This window comes from Vidua chalybeata, chromosome 4 (genome assembly GCF_026979565.1).
Source record: "Vidua chalybeata isolate OUT-0048 chromosome 4, bVidCha1 merged haplotype, whole genome shotgun sequence".
Lineage (NCBI taxonomy): Eukaryota > Metazoa > Chordata > Aves > Passeriformes > Viduidae > Vidua > Vidua chalybeata.
Window position 1 is genome coordinate 25,631,143 of NC_071533.1, and position 19,905 is coordinate 25,651,047.

General features: G+C 39.2%; 1 protein-coding gene across 8 annotated transcripts in view; it reads left to right on the top strand.

Annotated features, from left to right (window-relative positions):
• The window catches only part of SGMS2 (sphingomyelin synthase 2), a 60,810-nt gene that overhangs the window by 29,829 nt on the left and 11,076 nt on the right, over positions 1-19,905 (top strand). For all 8 annotated transcript variants that reach the window (XM_053939982.1, XM_053939983.1, XM_053939981.1 and 5 more), the window contains 4 exons: positions 11,944-12,578; positions 13,292-13,409; positions 15,110-15,263; positions 19,202-19,368. In XM_053939982.1, coding sequence (XP_053795957.1) covers positions 12,124-12,578; positions 13,292-13,409; positions 15,110-15,263; positions 19,202-19,368 — 894 coding nt within the window. In that variant the 5' untranslated portion in view covers positions 11,944-12,123. The remainder of the gene's footprint in view (positions 1-11,943; positions 12,579-13,291; positions 13,410-15,109; positions 15,264-19,201; positions 19,369-19,905) is intronic.

A 19,905-nucleotide genomic window follows, 5' to 3' on the forward strand; every position in this document is an offset into this window, starting at 1 on the left:
GGGAGGAATAATATACCTGCTGTAGGGCATAGGTTCTCTTCTGAAGGTCTTACACTGTGAAATTCTGACTCAATTTTTGTCTTATGCTAGAACAGCATTTTGCATTCCCTTTGTTAGAAGACTTTTTTAAAACTGTTTTTTTACTTTTTTTCAAGTTAAAGTACTAGGAAGGAGAGAAAATAGGTCTGCTCTGGGATTTCAGATAAGTTTCTTCTGTTCTTTACTAACAAAACTTACTGGGCATGGTTAACTTGTGATGCACTATTTTTGTTTATACAGGTGTACAATATGGATAACTGCACTTCATGTGGTTCAATAAAATTAGCACTGACCTGTCATATAAGTTAAACATGCATGGTCTAGACTGTTTGCATGAGCTTAACTAATTAATTCTGCTGCACTAGCAGTGGAACAGTTTAAAATGGGTTGGAATATGCTAGTATCCCAGCCTGACTTCTGCTTCCAGATAAAGTATGCCTTCTTGGGTGGCAGCTTTTATGGCCAGTCCTGAACCAACCCCATCTTCGGATGTTGTCTTGATAAAGCAGTGTTAAGAGATTCCATGAGCTGGTATTGGTATGGAATATTTCAGGCCATCTTGGTCTGCCCCAGCTGTCATTAACATCTTAGCACACCTCTTGAGTTACAGTTCTAGCCTAATGTAAGTAACGTGGATTTTTTGATTTCTTCCTGATTGACTTGCATGAGTCTAGAAGGCTGCTGCCTCTCCTCGGCAGACCTGTAATTGCTCCTATGGGGGTGTTTCTTGTTATCCAATGCCCGTCATGCGGGGTGTGGCATTCACGTGTTTAATACTGTCATGTGCATGTTTTGCGCTTCAGTTGCGCACCTTTGAAATGGTGAAGTCACCCACCTTTTAAAGTTGTGCTCAAGTGCAACTGATGGAGGGACCTTGTAGATTAAATCCCTGGGAGACTTCCCTTCGTTCCCTTTGCTGTATGTCTAGAATAGATTTGAATTTAGGGTATTCTTGGTGCCACTGATACTTGGATGTGCCATCCTACTCCTGGCAAGATGATATTCACCCAGAGGAGAGTAGTTGACAGCAAAGACACCTGCAGTGGCTCTAACTGCAAAATGGCCATGCAGGAGCAGTTCCTGCAACAGCTGATTTTAGCACAGGCTGTGTTGTGCAAGCCCTTGTCCTGGCCTGCATTTAGCTAGGTAAGTGCCTTAAAAAGTGGCCTAGCTTGCTGTAGTGCTATGGTAATGAAAGCTCTTGAAATCCAAGCCACTATTGTGTCTTGATTTCAAGCTATGCTCTAGACAACAATTTTCTCAGATTATGCCCATTTGTCCTAAATTTGAAGGTTACTTATAAAGCCAGAATATGATCTGTCCTTGCTGATAGATGCAGATCTCTTGACATATTTGGTATTTTTGAGGAAAACTTATGCAGTAACGCGGCAGAAATAGCAGTATGTAATAAGATAGTGCCCTCCTTCATGGAAAAAGACAGTTGGTAGACTAGAATAATTGTTTTTACTGTGCCCTAATTTTGCCAAGTTCTTCATTCTCTTCTTTTAAAACTGCTTGGCACTATGTCCAATTGAACACTTAGTTCTGTCCTTAGACTTTTGTAACTGATCACGTGGAATTAGTTGATTCACCACTTATTTACTTAGCACACATTCACAACATCACTGGTCTCAGGGAGTCTAGAGGTGAGACTTCATTGATTGATTTGAGTGATCATTTGCTTGCCTATGCTTCTAAGGATAAGTTCAGTGATGACCAGAAGCCTTCCTTGAGTACAACACATAGTTTAAGGTGTGGAAGTTGCTACTTTAGGTACATGATGATACAGTGTAATATAGATCATTCTGTATAGATTCAATCACCTCAGTACTTTCACACCAGGTTTTAGCAACTGGTAGGATAAGATCTGTAATTTCAGTCATTAATTTCATTTGTACCTTTTTAGTTATGCTGTGTGCATGGGCAAGATATAGGTGTTACAAAGTAGTTATATGATGTTACAATGAAAAATTCTAATGATGGCTTTTTAGGAGCAATGCTGAAGAGGCTATTTAGCTGTTTTCTTGCAGAAATAGTTTTAATCTCATATTTTAATAGATAAATAGTTTTAATCTCATATATCTCTAAGTGGGAATTTGAACATCACCAGCTTCCTTATTTCAATCCTTCCTATATAAGTTGGTTATTTAAATCCTTTTTAAAAGCTTTTAAAAAAGCAATGGAATTCTCAAACTATTAGGCAAGAAGGGGAAGACAAATAAATTACTGATGTGAATGGTGGAAGCCTCTATGCTGAGTCTCATGAGTGGCTTGTCATAAAGGAATTTTGTTATTGCCCTGGTGTTCAGTGCAGGGTTGTTCTTACCGAAGGCTGCAGTTCAGCAGGGAATAATGAAGAGAGGTTGGAATTATTTTGGAGATGTTTAGTTAGGTTCTTAAGCAGTAGCTCTGTGAGGGGCAGTAAAAACACATTAATAGGATTCTTGGCCTCTTTTTCTGACCTCTAGGGTGAGACTGAAATGGAGATAGCAAAATATATGGGAAAGGTATTACAGGAAGGTTTTAGATTATAATTGTTATTATTTTCCACTGCTGCCCCACTGTTAACATCCTTTCAGAAAATTTATTTAACAATGATACCCTGTGTTGTGGGGAGATAGCTTGCCAGGCAGGAGAAGTGATTCTCCTAAGGAAACGAGTGTTTGTTTCATCAGCCTGTGGCAGAAACAAAAATGAAGAAGTCTTGAAGTGCATAGTACTTAAGTGTTTAGTATTTAAAGCTAAACACTGTCTTTTCTGAATTAAATAATATAAAAAAAGAAATGTTTTTTTTTTTTGCCAGCATAATGTGGAAAGTATTTTCTTCTATTAATAGAAAGCTTTGAGCTAATAGAATATTTGTTGAAGTTTAAAGAAAACCATGGGACTGCATTGGAAGCTTAGGTTGTGATGCCATTTTTTAACTGTGTAGTGCTTCAAGTTGATGTGTAGAACTTCAGTGAGAAACCCAGTTACATATAGAAAGCTTAATATAGTTTTGTTTATTGCAAACTGGAAACTTGAAGAGTATATTATGTAAGGGTTCTTTGCTGCTTTTCTAATCCCCTAAGTAAACATGTTTGAATTGATCGTGGTAATTGCTGAAATTGCTCTGTACTCTTGACTTCTTGGTGTTAAATTTACCAGGTTTTAGTTCTGAAAGTATGTCAACAAAATCTGGGGGCGGGGTGGGGGCAGGGAAGTGGTAAGGAAACATCTAGTGTATGAGCTGGATGTAGATTTGGGTGTCTGAGCCTGTAAACAAGCAGCTTGTATGAGAGATCTGTGTATTCCCATTTCTAGTTGACGGGGGTTGCTGATTGTAATGCACAAGCCTTAGGCTGCTTGATGATAGGCATGGCAAGAAGGTAGAGGGAAAGACCAAAATAGGGACTACATCATGTTTCTTGGTGAGTTTTAGTCACGCTGTTTACTCTGAGCAGTAGATGATGTATTATGTCAGCATCATCCCTCTTAACTAATATTCATAAAGCTTTCCAGGCAACTATATCAGCGCAGAGTTGAGCAAGCTGAAAACTGTTCTTAGGGAGAAGATAGGGAAGCGAGTTATTGATTCTTTCCTGACCAGTTTTAACAGTGTGTAGTGTGCTAGACTTCTGTTGTTGGCAAAGAGAGCAAAACATTGTTCAGAATACCATCAGACAAGGGAGTGTGTGGGTGTGTAGATATGGGTGTATCTGAAAGGGGATGTTTCTGCTGCTTGAGCCTCTGAACACAGCAAGTGTTGCTGCTATGTACAGAGTCACTACAATTTGTAATGTGCCACGTGAACTGAGGGCTATGTGAAACCGACTTATAGAATGGTACTAATTAGTTTTAAATATGCCCTGTCCTAAGAACTCATGTGGGGTGAGGATTACAGTCCTATGCTTTGCAAGGACTGTTGTCAGTTTCAGGCTTTTTAAAAAGTGAGTTATGAGTAGGAGCCTCTGTGTACACCTCAGTGCTCAAAAAACTATTCTCTGGATTGTGCAACTTTTATATGTATTATTGCTGATATTGTAAAATGCTGTGCAGATTTAAGCAATTACTGTTCTCTCACTTTAAACTTCTAGGAGGAAGGTTCTTGTTGCTGCAGAAAATACACTAGAATGTTCTTATAAATGTGACCTCTTATTTGCTTGTGGGAAAGGCTGTGGATGTTGTCTATTTGGACTTTAGCAGGGCCTTTGGCACTGTCTCCCACAGCACACTCCTGGAAAAGCTGGCAGCCCATGGCTGGGACAGGAGCACTCTTTGCTGGGTTAGGAGCTGGCTGGATGGCCAGACCCACAGAGTGGTGGTGAATGGGGCTGCATCCAGCTGGGGCCAGTCACCGGTGGTGTTCCTCAGGAGTCTCTGCTGGGGCCTGTTCTGTTCAATGTTTTTACTGATGACATGAATGAGGGTGTTGAGTCTTTCATTAGTAAATTTGGGGGCGACACTAAGCTGGGAGCATGTGTTGACCTGTTGGAGGGTAGGAGGGCTCTGCAGAGAGACCTGGAACTCCATCCGTCTGGATGAATGGGCAGAGTCCAATAGGATGGAGTTTAATAAGTCCAAGTGCCGAGTGCTGCATTTTGGCCACAATAACCCCCTGCAGCGTTACAGGCTGGGGACGGTGTGGCTGGGCAGTGCCCAGGCAGAAATGGACCTGGGGGTTCTGGTTGACAGCCAGCTGAACATGAGCCAGCGGTGTGCCCTGGTGGCCAAGAAGGCCAAGGGCATCCTGGTCTGTGTCAGGGATAGTGTGGCCAGCAGGAGCAGGGAGGTCGTTCTCCCCCTGTACTCGGCACTGCTGAGGCCACACCTTGAGTGCTGTGTCCAGTTCTGGGCCCCTCAGTTCGGGAAGGACATGGAGACGCTGGAGCACGTCCAGAGGAGGCAACGAGGCTGGTGAGGGGCTTGGAACACAAACCCTGTGAGGAACAACTGAGGGGGCTGGGGGTGCTTGGCCTGGAGAAAAGGAGACTCAGAGGTGACCTTATCACTCTCTACAACTTCCTGAAAGGTGGCTGTAGTCAGGTGGGGTTGGTCTCTTTCTCCAAGCAGCAGCTGTCAGAATGAGGGAACACAGCTTTAAGCTGTGCCAAGGGAAATATAGGTTGGATATTAGGAAAAAGTTTTATGGAAAGAATTATAAAGTACTGGAATGGTCTGCCTGGGGAAGTGATGGAGTCACCATCCCTGAATGTGTTTAAAAAGAGATTGGATGTGGCACTCGGTGCCATGGTTTAGTTAAGGTTTATGGGCATGGGTTGGACCTGATGATCTTGAAGATGTGACTCTATGGTTTTGGTGTTGGCCCAGCTGGTTTTTGGAAGTAACATAGGGGAAAAATTTGACAGGCAGTATAGTCTTAATAATTACTGAAATATTTTTAGGGTATATGACTGATCAATTTACTGATTATGTAACTTCCTCTTCTAGCTGCCTGATGGCTGATAAGCTGTTGCACAGTCACTTTAAAGCACACATTAGTCACTGACTCCTCACTGCCCTGTACTGAAAGTGGTGACTAATCTCTGGGTCTGACTTTCCATTATGAAGCACAACCTTTACCCTTGGTAACTAGGTGGAGGACTTCACAAAATAGTCTAAAACATCCCTGCCTCCTGTGCTGGGTCTCTCTACCTCACAGCCAGTGTCTGCAGCTTCTGAGTCAGCTAGGAAAGATTTGAGGCATTTGTTGTGCTGCTAGGCTCTTAACAAATCTTTAGAGTTTGCTGTCTCTTTGAGAGGAATCTTGCTTTGGATAGTGGCTCTTAAGCAATGTCTGTGAAGCTCTAGCAGAATGAAAGGAAAAGCCAGCTTGCACATAAAAGCCTGATCCAGAGGCTTATCTTGGCACTCATTTTTGGCATTTTGTTTGATGAAACTGAGGTAGTACAGTGACTTCCATACTTTGTAGAGTTTATAATAGGCTTTTCTAATGAATAGAAGAAGGTTATGAGCCAAACATTTTTTTGCAATGTTACAAAATATGCAGTGATAGAGAACCTTTTTTGCCTTTATTCAAAAGCAGCTGATTCAGAGCTTAAATATCACTTCAGATTAGCAGACCTTTCTGTGCAGATCTGAAATATTGAAACAGTCTCATTTTAACTTATGGGTTAAGCAGGAAGAAGACTTGATCTTATTTTTCTGGTATAAAGAAGTTGTGAGGGAGTCTTTAGGCTTTAGACTTTAACATTGGAATAACATTAATACTTCTTTCAGCTCTGTTGGAAAGGGATTTAGCAGTGTGCATTGACAGTGAAGGCAGAAAACACTGTTCTGAGCTGTATTTAATAGGCACATAGTCATTATTTATAGGGAAGTGATTATTCCTCTCTGCTTAGTACTACTTGGCTGTCTAGAATACTGTATCTGGTTTTTGGTCCTTGATCCAGGCAAAACATGAAATGGCAACAAGCCCAGCAGAGGGACCAGTAAGGTGGTCAGGAGGCTGGAGCACAGGCCTGGGAGGGGAGGCTGGGGGAGCCTGGGTTGTTTCAGCCTGAAGAAGAGCAGTCTCAGAGTGCCTGACTGCAGACCCTTAATACCTGCAAGGATGCCATCAGGAGCGTGGGGGCCAGGCTCTTCACAGCAGTGGGAAGATGAGATACAAAGGCTGTAACTTCTAATAAGAACTAGATACAAAACCAGTAGATTTAACAATTAAAAACCAAGCAAAACAGCAAAAATAAGTCCAGCTTTCACTGTGAGAGCAACCATGCAGTCAAACAGGCTGCTTGGGGAGGTTGTGCTTCTTTGCAGGCATGAAAAGTACAGCTGGATTGAAACCCTGAGTCACTGCTAATCCTGGCCAGAGGCCCAGGCACCTCCTGAGGTTTCTGCTAACCTGAATGATTCTGTTTGTTCTGCTGATTCTACAGATGTATGACTGACCATTCTCAAAACACTTGTTTTGGGGAAGACTGTTAACTTGTGAATAAAACCGACTTTGTCATACACATGTGGATTATTTCTGGAACAAGTTACAGTAGCACTAAAACTTAACAAATATTTGACAGCTATTGTCATCTTTTTTCTTGAAAGATAAGGGTACTAATCACAAGGAAAATCTAGCCATGTCATGGTGTCACCCTTAAAGGACAACAGACTCTTAGTTACCAAATACAGTCCTTCAGAGTCTGGGGACCAAACAGTTCAAGAGGTTAAAGATGCCTTCAAGCCGTTAAGGCAACCCTACTCAGCAGTGTTCAAAATTATAAAAGAGCTTAAAGATATTTTTTTTTCTTTGCTTGCTTAATTACTGGGGACAGGTTGGATGGGGCTTTGAGGACTTGATCTAGTAGAAGGTGTCCCTGCTCATGGCAGGAGAGTTGGAACTAGATGATCTTTAAGGTCGTTTTCAACCCAAACCATTCTGTGGGGTTTTTTTGTGCTTTTTGGGACATACTGTTTCAGAAACCTGGCACTGCTGTAGAACACAATGGATAATGAATTACTAGGAAAATGAAACCTAACATACTTTTTACTATTAAGAGGTATGAAGAAACAATTCCACATGACTGGTAAAACTTGGTTTGTACAAATGGATAACCTATAACTTTAAAGCTTTTCTCCTCTATTTAGTCCTTAAAGATGTCTTCTGTTGGTACATTAGTAATCCTAAATAAGGGACTTGCCAAATCCCTCTCTCAAGGTAAAGAAAGTGCTCTATTTCTACTGCTGAAAATAATTTTATATGATGCAAGTAATTAATGCTTTTTATAAAAAAGTTAACATTTACTGCAAGCAATGTGATAATGTGATGATAATGAACGGTACTTCTGTAATCCAGCTTTGTTTCGCTTGCAGTTCTTTATCATCACAGCAGTTTTCTTCTGGAGGTTTTGGGTAGTGATGAGTTTTTCTTCCTTCCAGCAGTCTGCACACTGTGAGATGTACATATAGCCTGAAAGAAGGGAGAGATCTGGAATGCTTTCAAAAATAAAAATTAAGGAGAAACCTCTAAAAGCAAGTTTTTGTTCATTGCTGTCTAGATAAGTGATAACCTGGCTTCCTTTTTAGTTCTAGTTGCATAGGTAGTCCTGAAAATGTAACTGATCAAAACACAAGCTAGCTAACAATTGTCTCCCAGTAACTATGGTATAGATAAGTTACTTCAAATTGTACTTTGTTTGCAGACCCTTTTTCTTCAGTTACCAAATACAAGAATACAGCTGTAGCAAATGTTTGAGCCAGTCTTAACAAAAGTGAATGAGCTTTAAAATAGTACTATCTGAAGCCTTTTCCATTCTGTATATGAAAGTATAGTTTCTCTTAATGTCAGAATAGATCATTCTCACTGTTTTGGATGCTCTTGTTCAAATAGTATTGAAACAACAGGTTAAGAACTGCTTATTTGAAAACCCTGTGCAAATTGTGACTATTCAGTCCTTCATAAATTATAGAAATTAAAGTATTTTGAGAAATGTTGAAGTTCCAATACTGATGAGAAATACCATTTGGGAGCTAACTTTATGTGAAAATGACCTTTAGATGAAAATTGGATGACTAACAAGCTAAATAAACTCTGTTATTCTTAATTTCTAGCATAAAGAGCCAAATGCAGACATGCTTTCTGGTGCTTGTCTCAAAGCTGTGCCCCCCCCATCAACTATTTTCTTTCAAATGACAGTCAAATGAGGATGCAGAAAACTAAGGGATGCTATTTGCATGGGAGCAAGTAGGAGCTCAGGATAAAATATTAGGACATTTCCTCTTTTAGCATCTTTTTAATTCTAAAGACTTTCTTTGAAATATGTTGTTCCTTGAGGCAGTTATGATTTCTGCTGTAAAGTTGCTGCTTAAGAAGCTCTGCTTCTTGATAAGGTAACATTTATTTTTAGAAGGTATAGAAGTGGTTCCAAAAAGAAACCGCCAAGTTTTAGGAACAAGTTATCCCTTATAGGAATTTTATTTATCCTCTTGGGTTACTTGGCCAGTTTTTTGTGAGTTTGAGACTTCCCCAGTAGTTGCTCCCTATTTTAGAGCAATTTAGTGTGCTTTTCAGACCTAAGTGTTGGCAAGATGGCAAGATCTAAGCATTGCTGCCTGGTTGCTGAAGAATTCTAAGGCTTTCTATTTGTGGGCATCTTCTGGTTTTGATATGGGGATGTTTTGTACTTGACAAAAAAATTAAATAGATATTTTATCAAAAGGACAACGTGAAGCTAAAAGGAACCACACCACTTATGGGTATGTGAATGGATATTTGAACTGGGGGCAGGAACTTGGCAGAAGAACCTGTGCACTTCTGGGCAGTTCCTTTTACAGCCAGTAGCAGAGGATAAGAGTGTTGGTGCTCTGTATCTGTCACTTCTCTGGCCAGTCAGATTGGCAGAAAGGGGCTGAGAGCTTCAAGAGAGACTTTTGTGGTTTTCATCAATAGAGTTGCTAATTTCTTTTAGAATATGGGAGAAAGAGGTTGAAAAGGTACTATAAAGGGAAGCACTTACCTTCTTACAGATCACTCATCAGATGATGTATAGCGCCTTTAATTATCAATGTAAACAAACGTTTGGCTGCAGTATGCACTCTGCTTGAAATAATCTTGATGAGCCATCAGAAGTGGTAGATCAATATGCCTTACAATCCATTTAAAAGTACCAGGAAGGAACACAACTTTCTCCTGCAAGCTGTAGCTATAATTGTTTTGCTTAATAAGTTAATATGAGAACATGAGCGCCGCTCTACTTTTTAGGTTCTTTGTTATTGTTCATCTGTACTTCAGATACTCTTTGATCTTCAGACCTTACTTGGATGTCATTAAACATCTGAAAGTAAAATCTTTCACTTATATCTCTAGGCACACTAGGTTAGGTATTTGTGGGGAAGAGAAGGAAATAACTAAGGTAGTTTGTGCCCGTTTAATACATAATTCTAATAATGTTTCAACTGCACAGAATGTAAAATTTACCAGGTTTTGCTGATTGCTGCGTCAGTGGCTGCTATATGTAACATAATGGTGAAAAGTGGGGTCTTGACTTAGTAGATGAATGTTAGGTACATGCATTCCAAAACATAAGCAATTAAGTTCAGTTTTTTCTCTACTGTCACTAAAGTGTTCTGTCACGTGTTTAAAATTGAAGGATTAAGTAGATTGACAGAATAAAAGAGTGGGTGTGTTAAGAAAAAGACCTGTGAAAGCTGAAATATTATTCTGGTATAGTTTTCAGTAAGACTATTGCTTTTGTAGATGCTCTAAAAGGGTATTTTTAGTTGTAGGAAGCATCAGAGAAGTTGTCTGGCTGATGGGTTAAACATGCCCTTTTCTTAGAGATGCAGAGATCACAATATGATTGGAAAGAGGGAGGAAAAGCATCAAAAATCGCTTGTTTTCTTGGGTATTTCTTTGTATGTGTTGTGTATGGATAGTTATCATACGCTTGTTGATCAGTAATTTAGAGAAGGTCGACCAATGACAATGGATTTCAGAAACACTGCTGGGGGATAAATTTAGAAATGCTTCTCAGCTATTTCGGTATTATTTGTATGAATCTCATATTTGGGATCTGAACTTTTACCTCGTCTCTTTTTCAGTGGTTGGAGCAGCACCCAGGAAATCAGTGAGATTTATGTGCTGACCATGTTAAATGTCATCTCTGTTTGGGTGGGATGAGACTGGAAGGACCAAAACACAATCACTTGACTTTGCAGGCTCTTGTTGGTTTAGATTGTCCTGTAAGCAGGTGGCATGTTCTTAAGCAAGCCCTGTGGTGTATGGTTAGGTGTATGACGACTTAATTGTACACAGAGCATGGCAGACTAGCAGCCTGTGTTGGCATGCAGACACTTGAGGGGGTAGCAGTGCTGAACTTCTCTTGCAGGAACCACTAAAATAAGAGAGAATCACAATTTATTGGTAGATGGGGAGCAATTTGTACATGGTAATACTATTTTTGTCATAGGAGCTGAACAGAGTAAGAAAGATACATCACAGCTATGGTGAGTAAGTGATTTCACAGAACTTTAAAGATGGGGAAATGGGCTTTATTTTTACTAGCAAAATGACTGTTTGCTAGAGATGAACTTCATTCTTTGTTCCTTGTAGAAAAACTTGTTGTAAAACATATGCACTTACCTGTTTTTTTTTTTTTTTAGCTTGCAAAACTTTCATGAATTAACAAATGCAGCCTGAAATAAATCCTGAGTAATAATGACTCTATTTGTTCCTGTTTGAAAACAGTCTAAATAGATTTGGTTTTAAAGTAGCTAAAGGACAAACACAGGTTCATTTGTCATCTGTTCTGTGTGTGCTGTATCATAACTAAGAATTCAGGTTTATATTTCTCAGTTATCTGAAATCTCAGACATTTAGTGGGCTATATAAATGCATTTTTTACTTGATGGACTACTCATTTAGATCTAATGAAATTTGATGGAGCAATCTATTGAGTAGATTTTCTGGATGAATCTAAATTAATTTATGCCCTACAAAATTGAATTCTGTAGTGCCCTTCTGTTTTTTGTCCTATCACCTGAACTGACAAGATTTGTCTGATCGATATAGACAACCCATATTATTAATGTCTGTAGCAACCCTATGGTCAAAATCAGGATATTTTGCATGGAATATCTCTAAGCAGTAAAATTCAATGTTGCTGCAAATATGGATTAGCCTTAATTCTGATAACTGATAAAGCAAGTGATGTTATGATCATTAAAGTCTGTGGATCTTGTCCTTTAAAAAAACCCAAGCCTAAGTTGGTACTAGTTCTTAAACTGATATAAGATCTATCAAGTAGGAGTTGGCTTGAATTATGTCACAGTAATTTGCCTTTTGACTGTGTTTCTAAGTAGACTCGGATGGAATTGAAATACTTAAAAATGCCTGTTCTGAGAATGTTTTCTTCACTGTCCCATTACTACTTATGAAGGCCTTCAGTATCTGTTTCGGGGTTTTTTTTGCAGATGATTCAGCTCTAGAAGAAAGATTTGTCTTCACAAATTCCTTTGAAAGCACAATGGATGCATTTTAGAGTTCTACAGAAGTCATCTAGGAACAAGAACATTGGACTTTGAGGAATAACAGAGTTCAGAGAGCCCAGAAATTGGTCATTAATAAAGCCCCTTTGGCCATACAGCTTGGAAATGAGTACCATTGAGACGGCAAAGCTTGAAGAGCACATGGAGGGTCAGCCAAATGGGACTTCTAATGGCTACTCACGACCTACTCTCTCAGTCAGTGAAGAGAACAAAAATGGCGCTAGCAAACCAAAGGGCTTGTCTAATGGCTTGCGAAAAACAGCAAAGAAATATCCTGATTACATCCAGATTGCTATGCCTGCTGAATCTAGGAACAAATTTCCTCTGGAATGGTGGAAAACAGGCATTGCCTTTGTCTATGCTCTCTTCAACTTGATTTTAACAACTGTCATGATCACTGTGGTCCATGAGAGAGTACCTCCAAAGGAGCTAAGCCCTCCCTTGCCTGACAAATTTTTTGATTACATTGATCGTGTGAAATGGGCCTTTTCTGTATCAGAAATAAATGGAATGATACTACTTGGATTATGGATATTCCAGTGGTTGTTTCTTAGATACAAGTAAGTTAGCGATTTTTTTTTTTTTTTTTCTCTGATGTATGCTTATATTGCTCATTTTGGGTAAAAGAAATCCTAGAATAAAATCCTTAACAATATTGTAGAATAGGGCTGGCAGGAAAATAACAAAGGGATTGCTTGTTTACAAAATGTTCTAGTGACTATGCCAGATATGGAAATACAGGTTTTCTGATTATTGAATAATGTCTTTGAATTCTGAACTTCTGACGCCTATGTTGTACTAGTCAAGTTTATTTTAAGATGGGGCTTTTCAAAATGTGTTTACTGACCTGGGAATGTTTAAACTGGGGAAATCATGATGGTGAGGAAGAACCCACTGTCCTCTACAGCTAAACAGAAGTTTTCTCCTATGTCTTTCTTAAACTATATATATTTAAGTCAAGAATAGGGTTATAGTATGGGACTAAAAAGAAATGGTCACTGAGTTGAGGAAAACTGCCTGGCTGCACCTGTAAGTTAGACTGAGTCCATCTTAAATTGGTAGGAGCTTCACACTATAAGGAGTTACAAGACTAAAAGCTGAAGAGGGATGTTTTAGTACTTGATTCAGAGAAGTGTGTGGTGAAGAGCTGGGGTGGAGCTGCTCTTTCATTCTAAGGATTCATCTATCTAATGAAGCTAGAGCTCCGTAACTGTTGAATATCCTGCAAGTAAACTTTTCACTCAATCTGTTTCCCCCCTTTCCTTACTTTCAGATCAATAGTGGGACGCAGGTTCTTTTTTATAATAGGAACTTTGTATCTGTACCGCTGTGTTACCATGTACGTTACCACCTTACCTGTGCCTGGAATGCATTTTCAGTGTGCGCCAAAGGTAAGAGTCTTTGCCTCTTGCTTCTTGCCTTAAGTCTCTGTGTCAGTCCTGATGGCTCCTTAGATCAAACAGAAAGCAATGTTTCAGGTATTACTAAATAACACAAATTACTTACAGTTGATGTCTTCAGAAACATAGGTAGTGATAAACCAAAACTTGTGTGATAATAGAGCCTCAAATTGTTCATGCAGTTGAGTACTCCCTTTCAGAACATCTTAGGTTGAAATAGTGCTGCTACTAAATCAATCAACTTGCTTCTGAGGCTCAAGCTAATCACTCTTGATACTGTAGCAATATTTTTTTCTTATATGGTGGGATACCCTAGGTCAGTACTGGAATTCATAGGCTGATAAGCAAGCTTGTGTTGCTGTATCCCTTTAACAACCCACACTGTTACGTGCTTTGCCTAGTTTCTCACACTATTTGGTCAAGACCTATTGCAATACTTGAAATCAGCTGCCTGTCTCTGCTTCCAACCTGCAAATTTTATAAGGGTGTGACTTAAACAAGTTCAGCTGCGTAAATGAGCTGATACATACAGAGACATGGATGTGCTAATAGTTTTACAAAAGTATTTTAAAAATTTAATGACACTGGAGTTAAGTGGTGACATAAAGGAGTTGTTACTCCCACTTTAGGTTACTAATAAAAAGTTGTACACTTAAAATTCCTTGGAACAGACTCTGTTGTGTTAGCTGTACTAAAGAAAAGTATTGCCAGTTTAGGGGGGATAAATTTGCCACCTCTTGGGCAAGATTTCTAGTCTTGAGTTACAGCATCATAGCTGTTGTCTTCTACATTGAGACAACTTTGGGATATAGTGGGTTAATTACTCCTCTTATGAATCAGTGTCTATTTGAAAATGTTTTATTTAAGTGCCCCTATTGTAAAGATGTAATGATTTTGTTGTAACAGCTTGGGGAATGACTATGTAATAGACTGTGTGTTGAGGAGTGAGAACAGGTAATCAAAGGAAAATGCAAATGTTACCGCTGAAAGTGCATTTTGCTAGCATGAAACCAGGGTTAATTACTTGAACTCTGGAAAAACACTTTATGATAATTCTTCTGGATTTTTTTTGTCAAATGTGACTATTTTTCTGATTATGGAAAACAGTTATCCATTTTTCTTGGGGTTTTTTGTAGAGTTAATTTAAAACAGGCAGATTAAACTGCCTAGTATCTATAAGAAATGAAAAGCTGGTCCTAATACATGCTTTAAAAATGTACATCCTCCAAATATGAGTTAACTCCTGACTGAGTTTGTTAACTAAATCTGAAATGAAGCAAGTTTGAGGTTTTTACTCAGTAGAAATACTGGTCAGCTCTGAACAGAATAACAGAATTGGTATGCAAGGTTGTACCAGTTTTTAATGGGTTTCATTGATTCTGTCAACTGCTGCTATGAGAGATCTAACCTTACAAATTTTTAATGTTTAGATTTTCAGTGTATTCTGCATTTCATTCTCATACAATGCATATTTTAAAATATTCAGGGAAAGTATAGACAGAATTCTAGTGTTACCAAACTGATCTTTATTGCCTGTCAACTTTGAAACACATGCTTATTTAAGAATATGTAAAAGAAACCTGAAAAAAATTAAGATAATTTGTCCTTTTGTCCCTGTCTGCCTGACTCTACATGTGTTTGGGCAAGAAATTTACTTGAGTCACTTATGATACTTCTTTCTGGTGTTCTAGTTGAATGGAGACTCTCAGGCAAAGGTTCAGAGAATCCTGCGACTGATTTCTGGTGGTGGTCTGTCCATAACTGGATCACACATCCTGTGTGGAGACTTCCTATTTAGTGGACACACTGTAGTATTAACGCTGGTCTATCTGTTCATCAAAGAGTGTAAGTGATTGTATTTCAATGCACTTTCTTTTCATACTCGTTGTACCGGGAAAACAAATGACAAAAGTACGTGCAAAACTACTGCTCTCCAAAAGTTACTCGTCACTTGTACACAGACTGTATTTATATGGGTTTGAAACACAAATTGAGTGGATTATAGAACTGTGGCTGTAGTAAAATCATAAAGTAGCTAAGTTTAGAAGGGACCACTGTAGATTATCTAGCCCAACCTTTCTGCTCAAGCAGATTTCCATAGAGTACGTTGCGCAGGATTGTGCCCAGACAGTTCTTGAATGTTTCCAGTGAGAGACTTCACAGCCTCTCAGGGCAATCTGTTCCAGTGCATGGTCACCTGCATAGTAAACAATTTCTTCCTGCATTTAGGTAGAACTTCCTGTGCATCATTTCTTACTTGATGCCTCTTGTCCTATTGCTTGGCACCTATGAGAAGGGCCTGGTTCTATCCCTTGACACCTTCCATTCAAATATTTAGACACATTGATGAGGTTTCTTCTCAACTTCTCCAGTCTAAGCAGGCCTGTTTTCCTCTGTTGCTCCTCATAAGAAGTGCTCTGGTTTCCTAATCATCCTCATAGCCCTCCACTGGACTTGTTCCACGTCTGTCTTGTACTAGGGAGCCTGGAACTCCAGATGTTCCTCACAGGGCTGAGCAGAGGGTCAGGACTACCTCCAACCTGCTAGCAATGATCTTACTAATATACCCTAGGCTACTGTGCCCTTTTTGGCCATGAGGGCACTGCTCATGGACAGCTTGGCCACCAGGACCTCCAGGTACTTAGCAGAGGTGCTTTCCAGCAGGTTGGCCCCCACCCTGTAGTGGTGCGCCAGGTTCTTCCATCCAAGTGCAGGACCCTGAACTTGCTCTTGCTGAGTTTCAAAAGGTTCTGCTCTGCCCATTCCTTCAGTATGTATGACTTTTTTGAAGGGCAGCACAGCTCCACTCCTCTGAGCTTTGTATCCTCATCAGACTTGCTGAGGATGAATTCTGTCCCTTCATCTAAGTTATTGATGAGTAAGTTGAACAATACTAGGCCCAGTATGACTCTTTGGGTTGAGTTAGACTGTGCCAGTGATTTAAAAACCTTCCAAGCCCTGCCATTCAGCCAGTTCAGTCCACCCTCATTAATTGTCCAGCCTTGCCTGTTAGGATATCATGGGAGATAATGTCAGAAGTCTTCCTTGAAGTTCACATAGGTAACATCCAGTTGTCACCTGTTACCTGTCCAGCCAATTGTCCAGATTTTAAAGGCTATCAGGCTGGTTAAGCATGACTTGCCTATGGTGAATCCATGCTAACTACTCCTGACCACATGCTTAGTCATGGCCTCAAGGGTGAACTGTTCCATCACCTTCCTAGGGATTGTGGTAAGGCTGACTAAAAGTGTTACAGGCTTTAATTAAGGGCTAAATGTGGCTAATCATGTCACCTCTACCTTTATGTAAGTGTTTATTGCTTGATTAAAACAAGATCACTTTTCATCACTTGTTGACAACTGATTTCAATTTTGGATAAAACATGCTGTAGTAATTGTGCACACTAGCTCTGTGCAGATTAGCTGCAGGAGGTTGTAGGGAATTCTGTGGCTTGAGCACAGCATCATTGCACACTTACACTCCATCCAGAAGCAAAATTAATTTTCTCAAGTGTGCTATACATTAGTTACTGCAAGCAATGAAAAGTTAATTTATGATCTTTGGATGTCTTGTGCTCGAGTGTCCTACTTAATGCTTCTTGTGGCTGATAAGAATTTGGCAAGCATGCAGAAGATGCAGTTATAGTTTCTCCCTTTGCTTTACATTGCTGTGGGGCATGGGAGGAAAAATCTTCTGTGCTGCACACATAGAGAGAATCTATTGAAATGTTAGAGAACTTAGCACTGACTTCTAAATCTAATATCTGGTAAACAGTGCTTCTATCCTAGGAGCTTGGCCACTCATGAATACGTAGTGGGGAGTTCCCTTCTCAGTTCTCATGTTTGGAGTTGGAATCTTCTCTCCTGTTGTTGTATCCCAAACTATGCAAATGCTAGCTTGGCTCATGGGAATATAATTCTCACTGAAAACAAAAATAAGACTAACCATCATTAGTTTGATGCCTTCCTTTTATTAAAATGTTGAGAGAACAAGGTGCTGCAGTGCTGCTTTCTGCCTTAAGCAAAAAACACAATATAAAAGGGCCTCTTGAATGTGATAGACTCCAAATTGCAGATTTGAGATGTTCTTCTTTGAACAGTGATTTAAGATCCTGATTGTAGTCTGATGATTCTTAGACCTTGGTCTTTCCTGTGATGTGAATATTACTGGGGGAATGGCGTTGTAACTCATCAGAATTACCAGAGCAATATAAGGAAAATAGCCTAATAACAGAGTTTGTTTGCCTTGTTTTGTCTGTTGTGTTGTATTATGTATGTCTGTATTTTAATGCTATTCATGTACTCAGTTGTACCAGGAAAGATAAGACAACCCAATATTTTCTGGGCTAGTTTCTTCTGTACTTTGTATTATAAGGGATTGGTGCAATTTTATTATACAAATTTTTGTAATAAGCTCTTTGACTGCTGCCTAATTGTTAGGCATATATTTCACTGAAATTGTTTTCTATGTAAGTGAGAAATGCATAGCTTTCCATTTTTCAACCTCCCATATAATGATCAAAATGTTATCTGAACCAGGACATAAGCCCTATATTGCTCTGTATTGGAGGCTGCTTATGGCAGTCTTTTTTGCTCTTTCAGTAACATGTCTTTGGTGTAAGATGCATTCTGAGGTTTTTATGTCTGGCTTAGTAGAGTTTTTGCCCTGCTCTTCTCTTCCATTCATACTCTGCCATTTTTTTTCTTTGCACACTGCATTTTTCACCAGAATAGTTATTTGTATTTTTAGCCTTGTTATGTCTGTCTTGCTCAATGCTGTTTTCATCAACTTCTTGAGATTACTCGGGGGAGGGGGGGGGGAAAAAAAAGATGGGAATCTGTCTGCAGGGTTTTGGGGAAAGTTAAGAGAATTTGTTTTGATGCTTGTACCAAAAAGTGGCATACAGTTATTATTTTGCACAGGTCTATGAGATCCTGGGTAGGCTTGTTGAGATCAGTAACTTTTCTACTGGTATTGTGTGAAAATAAAGGCTGACCGTTGCCCCACAAGGCAAGAGGTGCCAAAACCTCCCACTGTGAGTGAAATGAAGCCAGTTAGCCTGTCAGAAGTTATGAATGATCATTGTGACATTCAGGGCATTTTTTCAATGAAGAAAGACTTACAGGAGAACTTTTCCGCTGAGGTGGCTGAAATGCATTTTGAACAGCTTCATTCCCATTTATTACATCTTTCATTAAAGAGTAAAGTCGCATACTGTCCTTTTCTGTACAGTATATTTTGTTTCATAGAACTGAGGCTTCATGCAAATTAATTGAAATTTGTATGAAGCCTCAGTTCTTAAAAACCTAAGAATTAACATGAGTGTCTTTCTGTTTAATTTGTGATCTCTGCTTGGGTTGTATCAATTCTAGAGACTTGAGTTTACTTGAATATAGACCATGAAAAGAAAAGATTAAATACAACCAAGTTAAATAACCAAAGTGTATGTTTTACCTCAATTTTGTCTCTTCCTCTGCACCTTAAATCCTAGAAATTATTTAACTGGAGAACTTAATTTGACTAGAAAATGGGTGGCACTGTTGTCTAACTAACCCATCTTGTGCTCACCTTAAAAAGTAAGAACACCTCAGTAAGTTTGCGTAATTTATTATGTAGATTCATACAAATCACAACAGGGAATCTGTACCAGTGTGATATGCATTACGTTTTCAAATTTAGCAGCCTTAAATTAATTTTCTTATCTTTTGTCCTTGCTTTTTTGGACTGTTAGAATAACAGATGATTTTTTGTTGTTTTTTCCCCATCACCTCCCTGTCTCACAGATTCACCGCGACATTTCTGGTGGTATCACTTAATCTGCTGGCTGATGAGCGCTGCTGGCATCATTTGTATCCTGGTTGCTCATGAACACTATACCGTAGATGTCATCATTGCCTACTATATCACTACACGGCTCTTCTGGTGGTACCACTCCATGGCTAATGAAAAGGTGAGTGGCCTTCACAATCCTTGTGTAGCCTGCATTTGTTAAAATTGCCAGAAGGTCAAAGTTAATTCTTAAGTTCAGAATAAAAGTAGATGTTCCATATTGAAGTTTAAACAGAATGGGCAAGGAGTTTCACATCATTGTTATTTAAGTAAATAATATTAATTTGTCTTTAAAATATTTTTGAGCTTTTGCAGTTTTAATGCTGTTGTAGATGTATAGAACAGCCCTTTGTCTCAGCTTATGAATAAATAATAGTTTAGTAATAAAAGTTCTGGACACCTGAAATTGCCTAGACAGTCCTACAAGTCTAATGACAATTGCTGTGTAAATGTCTTTAAAGGTACACTGTTCAGAAGGTTTCTGCTGCTGTTGTTTCAACAGCACTTTCAAGTAGAAGCATAACTCTTAAGCCCATTTAATCTAATTCTCATCTATTACTCATCAGTGGAAATATAACATGCCTGAAAGCAATCATATTGAAAAAGGCTTGAGTGCTTTGTTGCCCCAAATTTTGCACAGCAACAGAGCATCCCTTCA